Source organism: Oryza glaberrima, chromosome 1 (assembly GCF_000147395.1).
Source record: "Oryza glaberrima chromosome 1, OglaRS2, whole genome shotgun sequence".
In the NCBI taxonomy this organism is placed as follows: Eukaryota; Viridiplantae; Streptophyta; class Magnoliopsida; order Poales; family Poaceae; genus Oryza; species Oryza glaberrima.
In genome coordinates, this window is record NC_068326.1 from 4,950,612 (window position 1) to 4,968,992 (window position 18,381).

Consider the following 18,381-nt stretch of genomic DNA (forward strand, 5'->3'; position numbering starts at 1 on the left):
TAAACATAACCATCAACTTTAAACAAAGCTTTATGGGTGGAAAGAAAGAGAGCAATATTGCATATACATGCATCAAGAACACACTAAATGGAAAGGTGATGATCAAATGGAGAAGATGCTATGGTGACAACATTGATTGTTTGCCTGAAATAAGGATGCTCCCACATGAAGAAAAAGATCTTTAGCTGGTCTGCAAGAGGTTTCACCCCTTAAGCAATAGTTGTTCTTGTTGAAAGAGACTGGCATAATGACACACACTACTACTCCAGTTGACATGTGACACTTTCCTAAACACATAACTGCCTCACACACGTTGTCATGTTGATTCTGTGACCAAATGCTTGATTTGATTTTCACCAAAAAAATGTATAGCTAGCTATGGCTACACAAACCTGCAGAAAGTACTAAACTGTATAGATGACAGTAGTAATAAATTGCCCCCAATTTTGACAACAGTTCAGTGTTTCAGGCAAAAGAATTTGTACCATCTAGGAGAAATTTTCAGATGTATAGCTGGGAGAAGAGTGCTCACAAAAGCTACATAAAGATCTTATAACTGATTGGAAGGAATGGCAAGAGACCCTGAAACTTGTCCAGAAGGGCAACAAATGTCTGGTCAAGTTGAGAAAAGCTTAAGCAAGACGATCAGCAGCCGTCCACTAACTAATATATAACCATGGGCGCATTTGGAATTAAAGAATCATCTGCAGTATCTGTCACATTTGGAAAATCGATTAATTAGTTCCTGCACGGCTTAATCAGGTTACAACACAATAATCAGTATGATTCAGAGAGTAATAATAATTAATAGAAAACTAATGATCAAAATTTTAAATGTTTGACCTAATCAACCAAACTTCAATCTTAAACAACAAATATCCATGATCAGAGAGGGAGCATCGTTTAACCACGGATGTCTCATGTCTCGACCAATATAATCAGTCACCGTGGAAACCATGCATGCCACGTCGCCTTTCTGTTAGGACCTCACCCACCGCCATCGCCGTCGCCGTCGCCGTCGCCGAGGAGGACGAGGACGACGACGACAGACACGGTGGCCAAAGGCGAGCGAGAGAGGAGCAATGGTGGTGCATGGATGATGATATTTGTGAAAGGGACACAAAGATATTGAGGTGAGAGATGGATGCAACGCATTCATGTGGTCCATTGCAATGTTTGTTTCCTTTCCCTTTCAGCTAGCTAAGCTAGCTTGAGTTGATGAACAGGCCAGCTGAACTGAACTGAAGCCTCTGCATCTGCATGGCAGCATTGGCATCCACTTCTCCATCCACACTTGCACTACTGTTGATTATGCACACCATGCATGGATAGATCACTTTAAAGTTAAACCAGTGATCTGATTTCAGCAGCAAAGCACAACGCGCAGGGTTCAGGTTTGCCTTTGCAGTTTAATTTGCATATATCCTGTTGCATTGCAACAGTATGTGCTGTTCTTCAGGTGCAGACATGTACAGTAGTGCTAGTATGCTGTATGTAGCACAAGCATTCATTGTAGGGGTGAAAACGGAGCGGATATTATCCGATCCGATCCGCTCCGAATCCGTCCGAAGTGAGGATATGGTAAGGGTTTTTAGATATCCGGCCGGATGCGGATGCGGATACGGATAGTTACATGCGGATGCGGATGCGGATATGGTATCGGTTATATCCGGCAGATACGGATTATCCACTATTTTAAGCGGATTATCCAATAAACGTTTTGGCGGATAATCTGAATTTCACAGCCCATATAACCACTCAATTTGGCCCATTTGACACGAGTATTTTCATCGTGTAAAGATTCAGCCCATCCACGTCCACCTTATCCATCAATCTATCCAGGAGTTCAGTCCGTGACTCCGTCGGCGTCGCGTCAACCAATTTTTTCATCGAGACTTCTCTTCTTCCAGTCCTCCCACGCCGCCGCCTGACTTCTCCACCCAGCGCCGCTGCCGCCACCTGCCTTCTCCACCCCGGCGCCGCGGCCTACCCTCTCCACCCCAAAGTCACCTGGTTGTCTCCGTCTCGGCGCCGGCGACGCCTCCTGCCATCTCCAGCACCAACTCTGTCGTATGTGTTATTATCAGAATTGAAGTCTACTTCTCTAGATCATCTACTTCTGACCTTAGCTGCATATGTGTTATTATGTCATATGCAATATGCAACTTATTAGTAGTATTGTATGAGAATTGGACATCATTTGTGGACCTCCAATGTTCTATCACCTATGTCATGTGATATTGTTTTTTCTAACATTTGTGGAACTTCTATGTCTTACGTGTTATGTGAATGCGATATATCGTGATGTCAATACTATATGTGTCGATTACATGCTTTTGGACAGAAGACAAGTCAATCGTTAACAACTCGACATTATATTATGATGTGATCGGTGCTTTCATTAGTCATGTGAATTGTGATATTGGTACCTCATTGTTGCTCATTGTACAGATGATCAGATGTTGTATCGATTGTATATACATGCCACATCCGATTATTTTTATCCGTTTCCGAGCCGAGTCCGCACCGACTCCGCACCATTTCCGACATCCAAAATAATCCGCTCCGCATCCGCACATTATCCGCACCGCCTCCGAATCCGATTAAAAAATATGGTATAGGATATGGTATGACTACTATCCATCCGAATCCGATCCGTTTTCACCTCTAATTCATTGACCGTACGTAAACGCCGATGTCATAACTAAGATCCTCCTTTGGTTTTATAATGTTTTAATGTTATATGATGTTTTCGTATTTTTTTTAAGTCAAATTTTCTTAGGTTTGATCATGCTTAGAAAAGAGTAGCAACATCTCTACAACACTAAATTAATTAGTTTTATTAAATCTAACATTAATTATATTTTAACAAGATATTTATTTTGGATTTCAAAATGTTGTTATGTTTTTCTATAAATTAGATCAAAGCTAAAAAAAAGTATGACTTAGAAAACAACAAAAGGTCTTACAATATGAAACGAGGAAATATCAATTTCACATGTTAACTTCCATAAATAACCTCGCAAAAGAACTATAAATAATTATGGTTCCTCTCAGCTATTAGCCTTTGGTCTGATTCTATTTCATATTATATTACCTACGAAACCCTTTCTTAACTATTTCTTAAAGAAAAAGAAAGTTCTATTATATTTTAGGACGGAGGGAGTACTATTAGTGTGACTTTGTGCCGCGAGATGGAGCATGGATGGTGGTTGGATTCTTGATCCGGAATCGCAGCAAGGGGGGAACAGCAAAATCTGAAGAGATCCGGCGGTGACGTCCACCCTGCCTTCCTCAAGGAGCAACAACAGCAAATGACCGCAGCGACTGCAGGCAGGCATATGTATGAGCTGGTACGAGCCATCTCATCTCATCAGAAAATACTCGTGTGTCAAATGCATCATCTCTCTGTCACGACCGTTTCTACTATCTTAGCGTGCACGCCTCTCGCCGACAGGTATATATATATACATACGTGATGACATTTTTCTTTGTACTAGTAAGTATGAGTTATAATTATTTGGTGAACCGGCCACTCACTGCATCTCCCTTTCCCAAAAGAGTGAGATGTATACGTACTAAATTTTTCTTACTCTCCTTCACACCTCTTACTCTCCTTCACACCACTGTGTGAGGAGGGTAAAAACGAGTGCACGTCTGAGTTCCAAGTCTTCTTGCTAGAAAAACCGTAGTTTTAACAAACTGATTCAATAGGCCCATCGAAAAAAAGCTAAAACTGGTTCAATGGATTAAAAGAAAAATAGAACATTTGTTTTTTTACGAGTCAGTTTACAATATACGGGTATTTAATTATTAATTTGGGAAAGGAATAAATGTACTAATTAACCGGCTTGCGGGAAATGTACTAATTAGTTGCGGTACACATCAGGTTTTTCTTGTGCAGATGCTATGAATTATGCCAATTTTCTAGAATGTTTGTTGGGATGTAATTAAGGGCAAGATATATATGTTAGTTAATTAGGAGTAATCATTTTGTTTGTTCCCATTTACATGTTAATCTATATATCGTGTACTCTTGTGCAACCTCCCTCATAAAAATGTAATCAAAAGTGGCTATATATAACATGCTCTTTTCCGCGAGAGCGCATAAATACATGTAGCATTTTATTTTCATTTCAACGAGAATTGCACAAGCGCAATTGGTGTGGACAACCATTGAGCATCTCGTCCGCCCGCGCTCTACTTTAGATTGCGCTCACATTTCTTTTTTTTTTCCCATACGAATCAAATTTTATTAATTTGTTCTCTTAGCGTAGGGTGAATTATAAACATGCATAGTTGGCAGGGCAGCGGCCAAGCGTCTCGTCCATCCGTGCTCTGGCGCTCGACTTTAGAGTGCGCTCACGTTTCCTTTTGACATCCCCAAATTATTAATATTATTGATACCAAGCTCCTCCCTAGAATCCATGATCATTTTCCCCTTTAGGATCAAGTTTTACTATAATATATGCTCTTAATGTAGGATGAATCGCAAATATACGCAGTTGGTGGGGCAGCTACCAAGCGCCCCTTCCATCCTCACTCGACTCGAGACTGCACTTATATTTGTTTTTAATATTATTGATACCAAGCTCTTCCTTCATATCCATGGTTTTTTTTTGAAAAAAAGGATAAAGTTTATCAAAATTTTTAATGCAGGGTGAATCCATCATATGATTGTTTATATTTTGTGATGGAAAATTGGCAAGAAAAGTTGACCATTGTGTTGGCTTTTTCGTTAGAAAACTGGTTCGGAGTTTTGGTAGATGTCGATAACAGTGAGTGTAACTAATGCAGGTAAGGTTGTGAAATATGTGCTCAGAAACGAATGTTTGGTCTATTGGTGTGTGTCTTTCTTCTGAACTTGTTTGCTTTTGGTTCTTTTTGAATGGTATTTCCATCTTATGATTATGAGGCAGCCTTGATTTATCTTCCAATTAAGCTGACCCCCGCAAGGCTGAATCCTAGCTGAGCAAGTTTTTGATCCTAGCTTGATCTAGCGTGGAAGCAAACTCAAATAGTCAAAGGTTTGCACTGCATTTGAATCCTCTCTTTGCATTGTGTTTGCGATAGGCATCTGCCAACCGTGAACGAGTAGTACACACTCTCAACCCATAGATGCCCATGATTTGTGAGATCGTCAATTGGTCTAGCTTCAGATAGCAAGGTTTGTTGGATGATTCACAGTTTCCTTTTTGGATCTACCTCTTATATAGCTAGGTTTGAAAAAGAAATTGAACAATGTCTTTCGGGAATATTTGGGGTATGTTGTAAAAAAGGCTATATTCAAATCACCCCCTCCCCCTATACAATAATTGTACTAACATAATCGCGAACGTGAAATTCGACCGCTCTTAACACATGAAGTACACACCTGAACATCAGCCATCATAAACTTCATTTATGTCCTTATAGGAGGATGTTTAAGCAGAAAGTTTTAAGATTTACCCTAGGGATTGAATTACTTTTGCCCCTCATGTGTTTGGTTGGGGGAGTCTTTAGGAGGGATTAGGAGTTTAGAGGGAAGAGAATACTAATTGCTTCATTTGGTTAAGAGACATCGGAGTTGAAGAATGAGAATTGAGGGATGAACTTCCTGAATTTTAATACCTGTGAGTAGGGGTAGGACCGTAGGAGTTGACGATTCCTCACGGCTGTTTGGCAAGAGATGGGAATGGATTGGGAGTTTAAAAGAGGGAGTTGGAGGGATTGGTCATGGGATCGACTTACATTTTTACTACCAATCCCTTGTTTGGTAATAGAGATGAGAATCATGGGGAGTATAAAGGGGAATTGAATTTTAAGTGATGATGTCCGGCTCAGATTTATCTCGTCATACTAGAAAGAAATTCCCTCCCAATTACCTCTCCCTAACCTGGTATTAAAAATGTGGGAGTACGCTCTTAAATAAAACTCCCACATTCTTCAACCAACACAATAGACTTAATAGTCTCCACCCCCTCAAACTACTATTACCCTTAACCATTGCCCCCAACCAAATACGCCATCATTTACATTGCCTAAATAAATCTCAATCATCCATTTTCACCGCATTCTTCAAATCGAAAGAGAAACTACATATTTAACGTAGTTACGTAGTCCCCTTACCAATCTGAAGAGATTGTGTCTAATCCCATCCACTCACATAACCACATCCAAAAGTGACATTTGGTAAGGTGCGAAAAGGCACATAACCTTCCTTTAGGCATGATCTGGATGCCACACCCCATTGTACAGACACGACCAACTTTTTCGACAAGCCTTTACCCATTATAGCTAGATCAAACACTACCTCAATTCTCCAAGTATAAGATTTAACAAAAACAAACAAACAAACACATATCCTTTACATTCGAGCATGCATTTTTGTCATCTCTCTTAAGCAAAGAACGAAATTAAATGCTGCAAGATTTCTAAGCTAGGGACGGCTCTGAAAGTCTTGCATTCTGATCCACAAAGTCATCTCGATCGATCTGTTGCTTCTTGCTATCCGTGCATGCACGATCTATCGCTTCTCCACTATCTTCTCAACTCCTTCAAAACATAATGAGAAAACATGTTAGCTTTCATATAATATTTCTTTCTTAAGAACATAAAAAAACATTTGGTACTTGTTAAGGCATATAGTAAGAAAAAAAAACACTCGGTCAAAAGAAAAAGAAAAGAACACTATGAAGCTAATAAGATGTGTTGGACATTTTTGACAATTTGGAGTTGCTAATTATCTTTCCTGGAATGATGAAGGGTGAACTATCAACTAGACTAGACTAGAAACAATTCAACCTTGTAAGATATGTTACTAGGCCAAAGATATTGGGCCATGCATCCCTAAAATCACTGGGCCTTACAGTTTGTTTAATTCTTTGTCTGAGTGCCCCCCCCCCCCCCCCCCCCTGAACTTTATGTTTTGATTTTTAACGAATACCTACCGACAGAAGAAAAAGGAAATAAGGAATAGCCTACCCACAAAAGTAGAAGGAAAAGAGGGACATAACTTTGCATTATTAATTCATTGATTATTAACCATGTGTGGGTCACACACAAGCCCTAGAAACACACACACAGACACACAAAATGTATAACCGAGTTAGTTTTGTGCCTGCTTGAAACCATCATAGGAATTTATTTACTAGTAACAAGTTGAAAGGAATATATATGCATTGAACTGAAAGACTTAAGAAAACATTATCTAACAGTTCGAAGGGGAAAAAAATAATCCCAAATGTGTGCTCAACGCTGAACACATACAGAGAGAAACTAACATACCTTCAACCTACAGCTTACTCCTCCGCAACAGCTCAGGAAGAACATGCCCAAGTTTAAGCATTATTTGGACTATAACTTGTACAGCTCGGCTCCCATGTTGCGAGTTGCTGAAGCATTTCCTCTCCTACTCCCGAAAGAAACACAGGAGTACACTGGCATGGAGGTGCCGTCCCCTGTGGTGTCACTCGGCATCAGGATATGCTTGGCCCCAGGAGTGAGCTTCATCAGACCAGTTCTTTGCGCTTGCATTTCAGGAATGGCAGCTCTTGCAGCAACATTTTCTGCATTTCTAGATGGACATGCTGCATCTCTTCTGCTGCCAGAAGCTTCTTCAACTATCATCCGTCTTGGATGAGTGAATGCAAAGCTTGGAGAGTTGTGGGGGTGAACCGATGATCCAGCTGAGACCACACCATATGACCGAGGCAAATTAGCATCACTTGTAAGAGATGGACTCCCCAGCAGAACATTTCCATGGTGCTGTGAGGCTGACAAGTAGCTGAATCGATCGTCGTATCGCAATCGATCTCCAGATAATGCATTGGTCGTGGGGAATGAGTGGCTCAAATTCTGAGGGGCAGTGTACCTGATATGTGAATGACTTGGGCTTGCAGAATTTGCTGAAACATTGGGCACACTTTGAGCTTGTAAAGAGAGATAAGGCCGTCCTTGTCGCGGCAATTCCAAGAACAACTTTGTGGGATGGTCTTCAGTATAGAAATGTGTCCCAGACACATACTCTCCTCTGGTTGTAGATACTGAGAGATCTTTGCCCATTAGACGCACAGTTTGTCCAGCAGCAGGCCTACACTCCTGCTGCACACCCATTTCAGAATGAGAACTTGAAGCCACTCCAGTTGATGCATTACAATCTTGGGGAGGAACTTCTCCTTCATTGGAGGGGTGGCTGCCTCCAAGATTCAGATTGAAGGCATAATCACCATGAGACTCAGCAAGTTCTCCTGTCAACTTCCGTGAAGAACCAACAAAAAATGTGTCAGACACTTCCATGAACTCACCGTGCAAAAATGTGCCTGGCGATATTGAACTTCTAGCTCTTTCTAACCCAGACTCAGGAACGGACTGACATTGAAGTCCATGTGAATCCAAAGACAGATCCTGCTGGTTTTGTCGTCCCTCGTCAATAACTTGCACATCAGAGTCTAAAGGCTCATGCTGTCTAGGCTCATGATTTGGCTCCTCTGGATTTGACACATATGGGTAGTTCAAATCAGTAGATTCTGGCAGTGCCTCATTCAGATCAAATAAATTGGAGGACAACTGTGTGCTGGTGAGCTCAAGAGAATCCTCATGATCTGTACTCTTGCTTGCTTCTTTAGTTGCTGTCTCCGGCATATGAGAACTACAGCTTTCTGCAGCTATGTGCTTGTCCCCTTCACTGGACATGTCCGTGGATGATGACGACAATGACGCCAAAGCATCCGAGAACAGCTTGCAGATATTTTGCTTGTTAATACCAAGCACATCATCAACTTCTGAGAATTTTACACGCTTCACCGATTTGCGGCAGACTTCAATGACTTCTGTGCCTTTTGGGTCGCCATGTTTCTCCTTGACCATTTTTACAGATGTGTGCCTTGTGTATTTCTTCAGAATACTATGCAAAGGGAGCATTTTCTTCAGGTCATGCTGTTTCCCCACCTTGTTGGTAGCCCTTTTACTCTCGCTGTACCTTTTCTTATCAATCTTCTTCTTGTTGTTGTTCTTTTCTAAGTTAGTGATCTTTACCTTCTTCCTTCTCTTTGAGTCTGGAGACCTTTCCCCGTCTGTTCTTGCATGGTGTACACCATCAGGTCTCCTTGACGCTTGAGGAGTATCCAATCCACCAGGCAAATTTGTCTTGTCAAGTGCTTCCTGCATATTTGAGCAACATCAGTGGATAATGTGGAATATAAATAAAAGGTAAACACAATAATATAAAACAGTCAGATTACCAGAAATAGCCAGGTTGTGTAAATGACACAAAGGAAAAATTAGATTGTGTAAACTACAGAACGGAAATTAGATTGTGTAAATTATAGAACAGAAATGTGTCGGATGCATATCCATAGAACTTCGAAAAGGCAATAGCTAATTTAAAACAAACAATATAAGTCAAACTCTTAATTAAGATCACACTTTTGTCAAAGTAAGATAACTATCTAACGAATGCAAAAAAAAAAAAAAAAACACTTGTGGGGAACTTATGTTAGTTCTTAATTAATTACTAGTTGTTTAGGATTGTGGAAATCTAGAACTTGTGTGCACCACACAAAAATGATGCTGGTGCCAAGGCAGCTAATGTCCACACGTATTTGAACCTCAGAAAATCTTACGACTTAAAAAAAAATTGCTGGTAACAGTTATTGAATCATTTTATCTCAGTCTCATGTGTCATCATGAAAGGAAAAACTAGTTTAGAATGCGACCGCAATAAGGCCTAGACAGACCAAAAATTTCTGACACCGTATAGAATTAGCAACTGTGATGATGTGTGCTAACACGGATTTTTAACGCTAGTTATGTGGAAGTTTGACATTAACATGGTTGTGTCACATTTCGAAACTGTTAATGACACATTTCAATAAACTTGATGCAGACATCACAATTACAGGAAGTGTAAATGAAGCATATATGGATATATAAGAACGTTCTAGACGTAATAATGTTATAATACTCGACCAGTTCTAATTTTTTTTAAGACAGTTTAAAGAATGGCGAGATATAAATAACAAGTTCTATTGGTATTACTATATATGAATTTCAGAGTAAGATTCCATGAATTAGTTGTGGAATTAATCTTCAAGGGATTTAACACACGATGAGACTCTCTTGCATGTGTGTACTTGCAAGTAAAAAAACATAAAAAAGGAACAGGCGCCCGACTATATTTTGATCATTATATAATCTACTTAAAATAATACCCACATATGGAACAAACTTAAAATCCTACTACTACTACTATCCCTTTTGTCTGGTCAACTAGCTAATTATCGGAATTAATGCCATCATATCGAGCATATGGTGACAGGCTGACAGCGATAACCACCACCACAACCAAAGCATATGCTTTGACGGTGTGTACTATATGTGGACTAGACACATTTTACTGGCCAGCTATCTGCACACGTACCACACACACACTACATACACCCACAAATGGGCAAATTTTATTTTTCCTAGACCAAAAAAAAATCAAATGAAACACCACACATGCAGGCCATGATGAAGATCCAAAGAGAATAACGCAGAAAATCTCGATCTAGTATAATTGACTACTCCACGTCCTCTCTCTTGTAATGGGTCCGTCCGGCCGGACCCGAAAATATGTGCCCGGCCGGACACACGCAAAGTACGCAACTCACAATTCACACAGTAGCAAACTTAGCTACCTGCCGCAGGCAACTAGTGTTACTACCACCACCGGTTTGATCGATGCACGAAAAGGCAACGCGACAGATCAAAATGCAACATATAGTACCAGCAGCTAGTCTGCTTCCAGCAGCTAGCCTGCTTCCAGTACAGTTATTTACTGCCTACTAGTGGTAATTAATTAATTAATTAGCCGGCTGGCCATGCATTATTAACTGCTCAATATTCTATTTTTCACTCACTGCATAAATGCTTATCCCAGCAATTAATTAATTACTTAAACTATCCCGAGCGCAGACCAAATATAATCACCTATATATATGTTATTGAAGATTGAAGACCAGTTAGAAATGGTTGATAATATATGCAGTGACGAATGGACTTGGCACGGGACAGATGTGATGCAATAATCCTTACATAAAATATGCTGCACCAAGCGCATTGGGTCAACAAATAAAGCAACCAACTAATTAGTCCCATAATAAGCACGCGTAATTGATGGCGCGCCCATCCAAAAATAACAGTAAATACAGCTGCTAAAACTAGTAACCGCCGAGAAGTAGCCGCTACACATAAGCATATTTTGATATAAAATAGAAATTAAAGTAATTTAGTAAGCATATGATGCATAGTAAGCACACGTAATTGATGGCGCGCCCGTCCAAAAATGACAGCGAACACAGCAGCTGCTAAAACTAGTAACCGCCGAGACGTAGCCGCCACACATAAGCATCTTTTGATACAAAATAGAAATTAAAATAATATAGTAAGCATATGATGCATATTAAGCACACGTAATTGATGGTGCGCCCGTCCAAAAATAACAGTAAATACAGCTGCTAAACACTAGTAACCGCTGAGATGTAGCTGCTACACATAATTATTTTTTGATACAAAATAGAAATTAAAGTAATTTAGTGATGCATAGTAAGCGCACGTAATTGATGGCGCACCCATCCAAAAATGACAGTGAATATAGCTACTAACACTAATAACCGCTGAGACGTAGCCACCACACACAAACATCTTTTGATACAAAATAGAAATTAAATTTAGTACGCATATGATGCATATTAAGCACGCGTAATTGATGGTGCGTCCGTCCAAAAATGACAGTGAATACAGCTGCTAAACACTATTAACCGCGGAGACGTAGCAGCTAACCGCGTGACATAATCATATTTTTTATCTAATGGAACAAACAGAAATTAAAGTGATTTAGTAAGCATACAATGCATTATGTCGCGAAGCGAAATCTAAAGCAATCATGGCGTCCATCCCAATCTCAATCCGAGCAAATTCTATCCAAACAATCAATCAGCGGGGGAACATACTACTGGAACGAGACCACAAGTGACAGGCGATAATCGTCATGGCATTGCCAGGAAAGGGAGGGTTGGGCTGGGCTGGGCTTGGGCTGGACCACACACCTTTCTGGTGAAGTTTCCCTCGGAATCACGCATCTCTGCCGCCGCCGCCGCCGTCACCGGAGCAGAAGCAGCCCCCGCCTCCTCCTCCTCCTCCTCCTCCTCCTGCAGCCTCCGCTTCCGCTTCTTCTCCCTAGCTCGCCGCATGATCGCGCAGAGCGCCTCATCGTCGTCGTCGTCGTTCCCGCCGCCGCCCGAATCGGAGGAGGGAAGCGTGAGGGGAGGCGCCGCCGCGAACAGATCCGATATGGACCGCTTCTTCGGCGCCCTCGCCTTCCCCAGCGTCCTCCTTGACGGCTTCGTTGGCGGCGGCGGCGGGGACGGGGATGGGGACGGCGACCGGGGAGGAAGGGGCGGCGCCGCGGCCAGCTCGTCCGCCCACCACCGGAACCTCCTCGCCTCCATCGGCGGCAGATCCCCCGCGCCGAGGCCGTATAGCCTCCTCCCTTCTGCCCCCGCCGCTCCCCTTATGCTTGCCGTGTACTCCCTTCACACAAAATCCCCCCCACCAAATCAGAAAAAAAAACACAAACCATCCGAGGGAAGCAGGCCGTCGCCTCCACCAACCTGATGGAGAAAGCGGCGACGACCGCCATGGATGTGCTCCGATCTGGCCACCGCAAATCTACCCAAGCCGTGATTGAGGGGGAGAGGAGAAGAGAGAGAATAGAAGGGAGAGAAGCCTAGTGGTGGGTAGTGTTTAAAGGGCACACCGATTTAGAAGGTAATTAAGGTATTTTTGTCACTGGGATAGAATTATCTTACCCACTTCCCGCTCTTCTAATCGCCTTAATTTTTTTTTAACCGCACCCCGCTCGCCTCGCCTCGGTGTCATGCCAGGGGGCGTGGGGCCCACCTCCACACCACCCATTTACTACTGCTGACAGCGACGTGTGAGTGACGGAGAGCGGCAAAATTGGGGGGGCGACTTTTTTTTATTTTAGTCGAGGCGGGGACGGAGGGTGACGTGGCGAGATCCACGCCGTCGGTCGGAGAGGAGGTGGGGCGCACACGGCAGGTGTGTGTGAGTGTGCGTGTGTGTCGATCTTCACATGCACGAACGTACAGTATACTACCCTCCTCCCAAGTCCCAAGTCGGTTTCGCTACGTCCACACAACAACAGCGAGACGTCTCCTTCCTCTTAATACAACAAAAAGATGTTGGGGGATGATATCAGCGTGTACCTTTTCCTTTGGATGACGAGGAGACGAAATGCTTGCACGATTGCGTGAAGTAATCACATCTTTTTGTTGTTGTTGTCGCCGTCGTCGTCGTCTTGTTTGGCTCTTTTTCTCGACGAACCGGAGAAAAGAAATGATGGACCGCTGCAGAGAAACTTGGCGTTAAATAGCTTAAACTGAAGTGTAAACGCGTCCGGAGTCATAAGCGTGTCTGCTTGGCTGAAACCACACGTCCCTGTGACTGCTCCTACACTCACACATCTCGTGCTATTTGGCACATGTTTTAACAAGAAGAAGAATGCAAAATTCCATGTAAATTGGTAGCATCGACTTGGATATCGATTGGTTCACCTGATCTAGAGTAATGGAGTACATTTATGACTCCGCGTCGTAGATATATTTTTTCAGTAATTTTCTAATAATAGTTAGCGCTATTTCTTTGGTTAAAATTAGGTAACTTGTGTGATAAAGTTCTGCAGCACATGAATAATTATATATTGTTCCTTGATAAATGTTTGTATTTGCATGTATAAAAGAAATAGTGATACAACAACTTCATGTTATTTCCCATGAATCTATTAGTAGGATGGATTCACTAGTCACTACTACTGCTATTTAAGAGAGCAATTTGATATTTTACAATATATTAAAAAATGTAACACACACTATTTTATATATATTGAATTTTCGAGGAGATACATGCATGCTTAGAATTTCTGTGAGTAATATCAGGAGTTAATTAAGTATGTTTGTTTTTTTATTATTTTTACTTCCATAATGGGGGATGGAAAAAAGCTACCGAAAATGTGCCACACATTAAAGTATCATGAATCACTTTAAACACAAAAATACACCATAATAGACAAAAAAAATGCCATGCATATTGGACTAATTAAGTTTCATCAAATCTTTATATACGGGAGTACAATAAATAATTACTTGTTATAAATCTAGTATTCTAAAACCGGCGATTTTTCTTGCAAATCAAAAGAGTACTCCACATAGCACGAAATTAGTGAGACATGAATAACCTCTGCATAACACATAGGAGTCTGCAGAGCTAGCTAACCAGGTAGGCCCCTTTGTCCTTTTGTTGGGTCACTAATTCAGGTACTAGTCACCCCACCTAGGCTCGTGAGTCACTATTTGCTAGACGGCCGGTGGGAGAAGGGGACGCACTAGCCTAGACCTTTTTAGGGAACTTTTTTTTTTGGTAAAGACGAGACGGAGTGACGTGGCGTGATCGGTGCCATCAGTTGGGAAGATTCATGGTGGAATCATACGGCTGCATATGGTGTAGTTTGAACTGGTCAGCACACATCACAGATGAATCTCTTATCCCTTCTCACGCACGAACTTACGCCTGCATCCGCGTCCCCCTACTCAGTCGGTTTCACTACGTCCACCCAACTACAGCGAGACGTCTCCTATGGTAATACAACAAAAAGATGAGTGGGTAATATCAGCATATCCCTTTTCTTTTCTTTTTTTTGGTTGAAACATACACCTTTTAGTTTCTTCGGGTGATAGAGAGACAATATACTTGTACGATTACATGAAGTAATCGCATCTTTGTTTGTATTTTGTTGTGTTGTTTGGTTCTTCTCTTTTGTCGAACTGAAAAAAAAAAGAGTTGGACCACAGGAGAGAAACTTGACGTTAAATAACTTATACTAAACTTTGGACATGTCCAGAGTCATACGTGTGTTGACTAGGCTGAGACCACACGCTCCTGCCACCACGCCAGCAAGCACATCTCGTGCTATTTGTTTCTTGTTTTAGCGAGAAGACGACCGTAAAGTTCCATGTAAATTGGTAGCACTTACTTGAGTATTGAAATTTTCACCTATTCTAGAGTAATGGAGTGCATTTATGACTCCATGTCACCGACCTGTTGATATTTTTCAGTATTTTCTAATAATAGTGAGTACTATTTCTACCGCTAAAATTAGGTAACTTTATGGTAAATTCTGCAGCATATGAATACGTTATTCCTTGATGAATGTTTGTTGGCATGTATAGAACAATAGTGATACAGCAGCTTTTGTGTTAGTTCCTATGAATCTGTTTAGAAGGATGGACTCACTACTATTGATATTTCACAATATTTAAAAAAAAATGTAACACACACTTTTTCCACATAATATATAGATCGAATTTGAAAGTACGTGCATGCTTAGAATTTATGGGGGTAATATCAAAATTTAATTAAGTACGTCAGTATTTTTTGGAATATGGCTTATTTTTACTTCCATAATGGGGGATGGAAATTAAAAGCTACCGGAAATGTGTCACACATTAACAATGATGGTATCATGAGGTACTTTTAACACTAAAATACACCATAATGGCAAAAAACATGCCATGCATATTGGACTAATTGACTTCACCATATCTTTATTAATGGATTACAATAATAGTTACTTGTTACAGATCCAATATTCTAAAGCTGACGAGTTTTCTTGCAAACTAAAAGAGTAATCCATGTGGGACAACATTACTGTGGCATGAGTACCCCCACATAACGCATACGAGCCAACAAAGTTGGTTGACCAGCTAGGCCCGCCTGTCCTTTTGCTGGGCTGCTGACTTAGGCACTAGTCATCCCACCCAGTCTTGTGAGTCACCGTTTGCTAGACCGACTAGTGGGAAAGGAGAAGGCCCGTTACCGCCTTTTGTGGGGAACCTTTTTTTTTAATATAGGTGGGACGGGGTGACATGGCGTGATGGGCGCCGTTGGTTAGGAGGATGCATGGTGGCATCACGCGAAGGTGGTGGGGATGGGTTCGAATTGGTGGATGCACATGGCAGGTGAGTGTCAATGCTACATCTTTTCTTCACATGCCCTTTTAGTGTTAGATGCTGGCGACACTTAGAAATTCAGTGGAATCATAATTTGGAGTTCTTTCAGATGATCACCCTAGCAAGACTCAAGTTTGCTCAGAGGGGCTTCCTGGAGGTTTTCTTTTTGGCAGCATGGCACATTTGGAAGCAACGAAATGGTTTAATTTTCTAGAATATTCGGCCCTCCTTCCAAGCTTTGAGATCACTTTTTGTGAAGGAAGTTCTTCTGCATATGTGCAGAATGAAGGATCTCTTAAAACAAATTGTTTCTGATTGGTTACAAACTTTATAGATTTTATCTGATTTTTTTCTCTGTAACTTTGTAAATATTTTTTGAGTTCTATAAAATTACACTGCTGGGCAAAGCCCTGGTAGTATTTCCGATAAAAAAATAACTTACAGCAAAGCACGGGGTATCTATCTAGTATCCATAATCTATCCAATCATCAAGTTAGAAAAAGAAAAAAAATGTGTAGAGGAAGAACCAGTGGTATGTTGATGAAGTGACTCCACCACCAACCAGGTTTAAGATTCTTATGCTCACAATTATGTTTTGCATTTTTTTTTAGATAATGGAATAAATTCCCAGCCTTTGCACAAGGAGCTGCAGCCAATTATTACACAAATTTACACAAACTAGCACACAAAAACAAGTCTTAAAAAAAACACACTAACAAAGCTAAAGGAAACGCAAGCTAATAAATGTCCACACAAAACAAAGACCCATTGATTCTTGAATTCTATTGGGAATCTCCAACCAAAATTATTATGTTTTGCATGTGGGTGCGTTTTTAATACAATTCAATGATGATATGAATCTACCGTTGATTTATGTATCTTCCAGATCGTGTCAAATGATGTATTCTTATATATTCTATATATTCTTATATGTGCGGGTGTAGTATATGTATGTTTTGGTGTGTATATACTGCTTTAAGTGATGCTAGTGTGGTATTCGAGTCTGCCTTCAACACCACAAACTAGTCATAAGCCCCCACAACATACATGAATATGAGAATTGTTAATTCTAGAAATTGTAAGGGGTTACACACAAATCTGTAGGTGCCATTTGAATTAGAAGTGCTCAACGTTGTATTGTCTGACCATATACCATATATAACTTGTGGAAATAGATGAAGAGGATAAAAATAGATGATCTACCAGCATATTTTAGCATGGCTGCCTTTGAAGATGGCATTATATATCTAATCGACTAAGAGGGCAGCTACACAACGAGATCCCGTTGCTACGGGATATTTTAAGTGACTCGTCCCTTTTCTTTTTTTCTGTATAGGTGAGATTCCATGTGTGCTCTCTCCTAGTACCTGGTAGCACGTTCAGAGGCGCGATACCTATTCGATTCCTCCTCGGTATCATGCATGCGATACCTCATCGCCAGCATCGCTCCTCTATAGCCGGAGCAGCACAGCACAGGCTGGTACCTGATACCCAATACCCGATACCCGGTACCTAGTACTAGTATGGTACCAGCTGCATGGTGTGTGGTACCTGGTACCTAGTACCTGTGGTACCTGTGGAATTGAAGGGATTCAAGAGGATGTGACAGGGGAATTGATACTATCCATACAAGCTGGAGAAAAAAATCAGCAAGAAAATCATCAAGCAAAAAAAAAAAAAGAAAAAACACACATGAGGAAGGGATGCAAGTGATGATGAAGCATTGCCGGTGTGGGAGAGGAGGGGGGAGGAGGAATCAGCCAGAGTGGAATGGAGTGCGAGGGATACCTGCAGGGTATCGAAAAAATGGATGCGAACAGCGACGCAGCACTGCCGGCGTGGAGAGGAGGATGGGCGGAGAGGAGTACAACACTGTCGCGTGAGGGCGGAGGGACGAAGGAGCTCACGGTCCTCGTTGGCGGGCGCGGCGGTGCGAGAGCTCGCACACCGCTTCGCCACCGCGCCACGCCGCACCGCGCGTTCCGAAGGCAGTGGGAGCAGCTCCGTGTGGTGCCGCCTTCCTTGGCGCCGGCAAAGGAGAGCGGGCCAAGCGCCTTTCACGCCCGACGCGCCACCCTGTACAGCTAGCCGTTGTCGTCGTCTCTGTGCTTATGATGGTGGTAGTCAAAGAGAGAGAGAGGGAGGGAGAGGGAAAGGGAAGAGACAGATAAGAAGAGGGCAAGATGGAAGAAAATGATAAGATGCTAGTGGTCGTAGTTATTCCGTGTGTACAGGATACTGTTGACTAGTTTTTTCTGATCGACTAACTATACTGTATTTCTTTTTCTTTTATCTTTTCGTTGCAACTTATGGGGTTTTAGCTAGTTCGGTA

General features: G+C 41.6%; 1 protein-coding gene across 1 annotated transcript; it reads right to left on the bottom strand.

Moving 5' to 3' along the window:
• Positions 1 to 7,274: 7,274 nt before the first annotated feature.
• Positions 7,275 to 12,661, bottom strand: LOC127760278 (uncharacterized). Its single transcript, XM_052284510.1, has 3 exons — positions 12,633 to 12,661; positions 12,069 to 12,552; positions 7,275 to 9,141 (listed from the first exon to the last, which is right to left on the bottom strand). Exons 1-3 carry the CDS (start codon positions 12,659 to 12,661, stop codon positions 7,336 to 7,338), a joined length of 2,319 nt encoding a protein of 772 aa, XP_052140470.1. The 3' UTR covers positions 7,275 to 7,335.
• Positions 12,662 to 18,381: the final 5,720 nt, after the last annotated feature.

Bases quoted from the DNA above. Each gene is read 5' to 3' on its own strand.
- LOC127760278 (XM_052284510.1), bottom strand. From the start codon at position 12,661: ATGGCGGTCGTCGCCGCTTTCTCCATCAG. The intron at 12,553-12,632 runs GTTGGTGGAGGC...TTTTGTGTGAAG, and splicing joins GTCGCCGCTTTCTCCATCAG to GGAGTACACGGCAAGCATAA. The intron at 9,142-12,068 runs GTGTGTGGTCCA...TCAAATATGCAG, and splicing joins AGGGAAACTTCACCAGAAAG to GAAGCACTTGACAAGACAAA.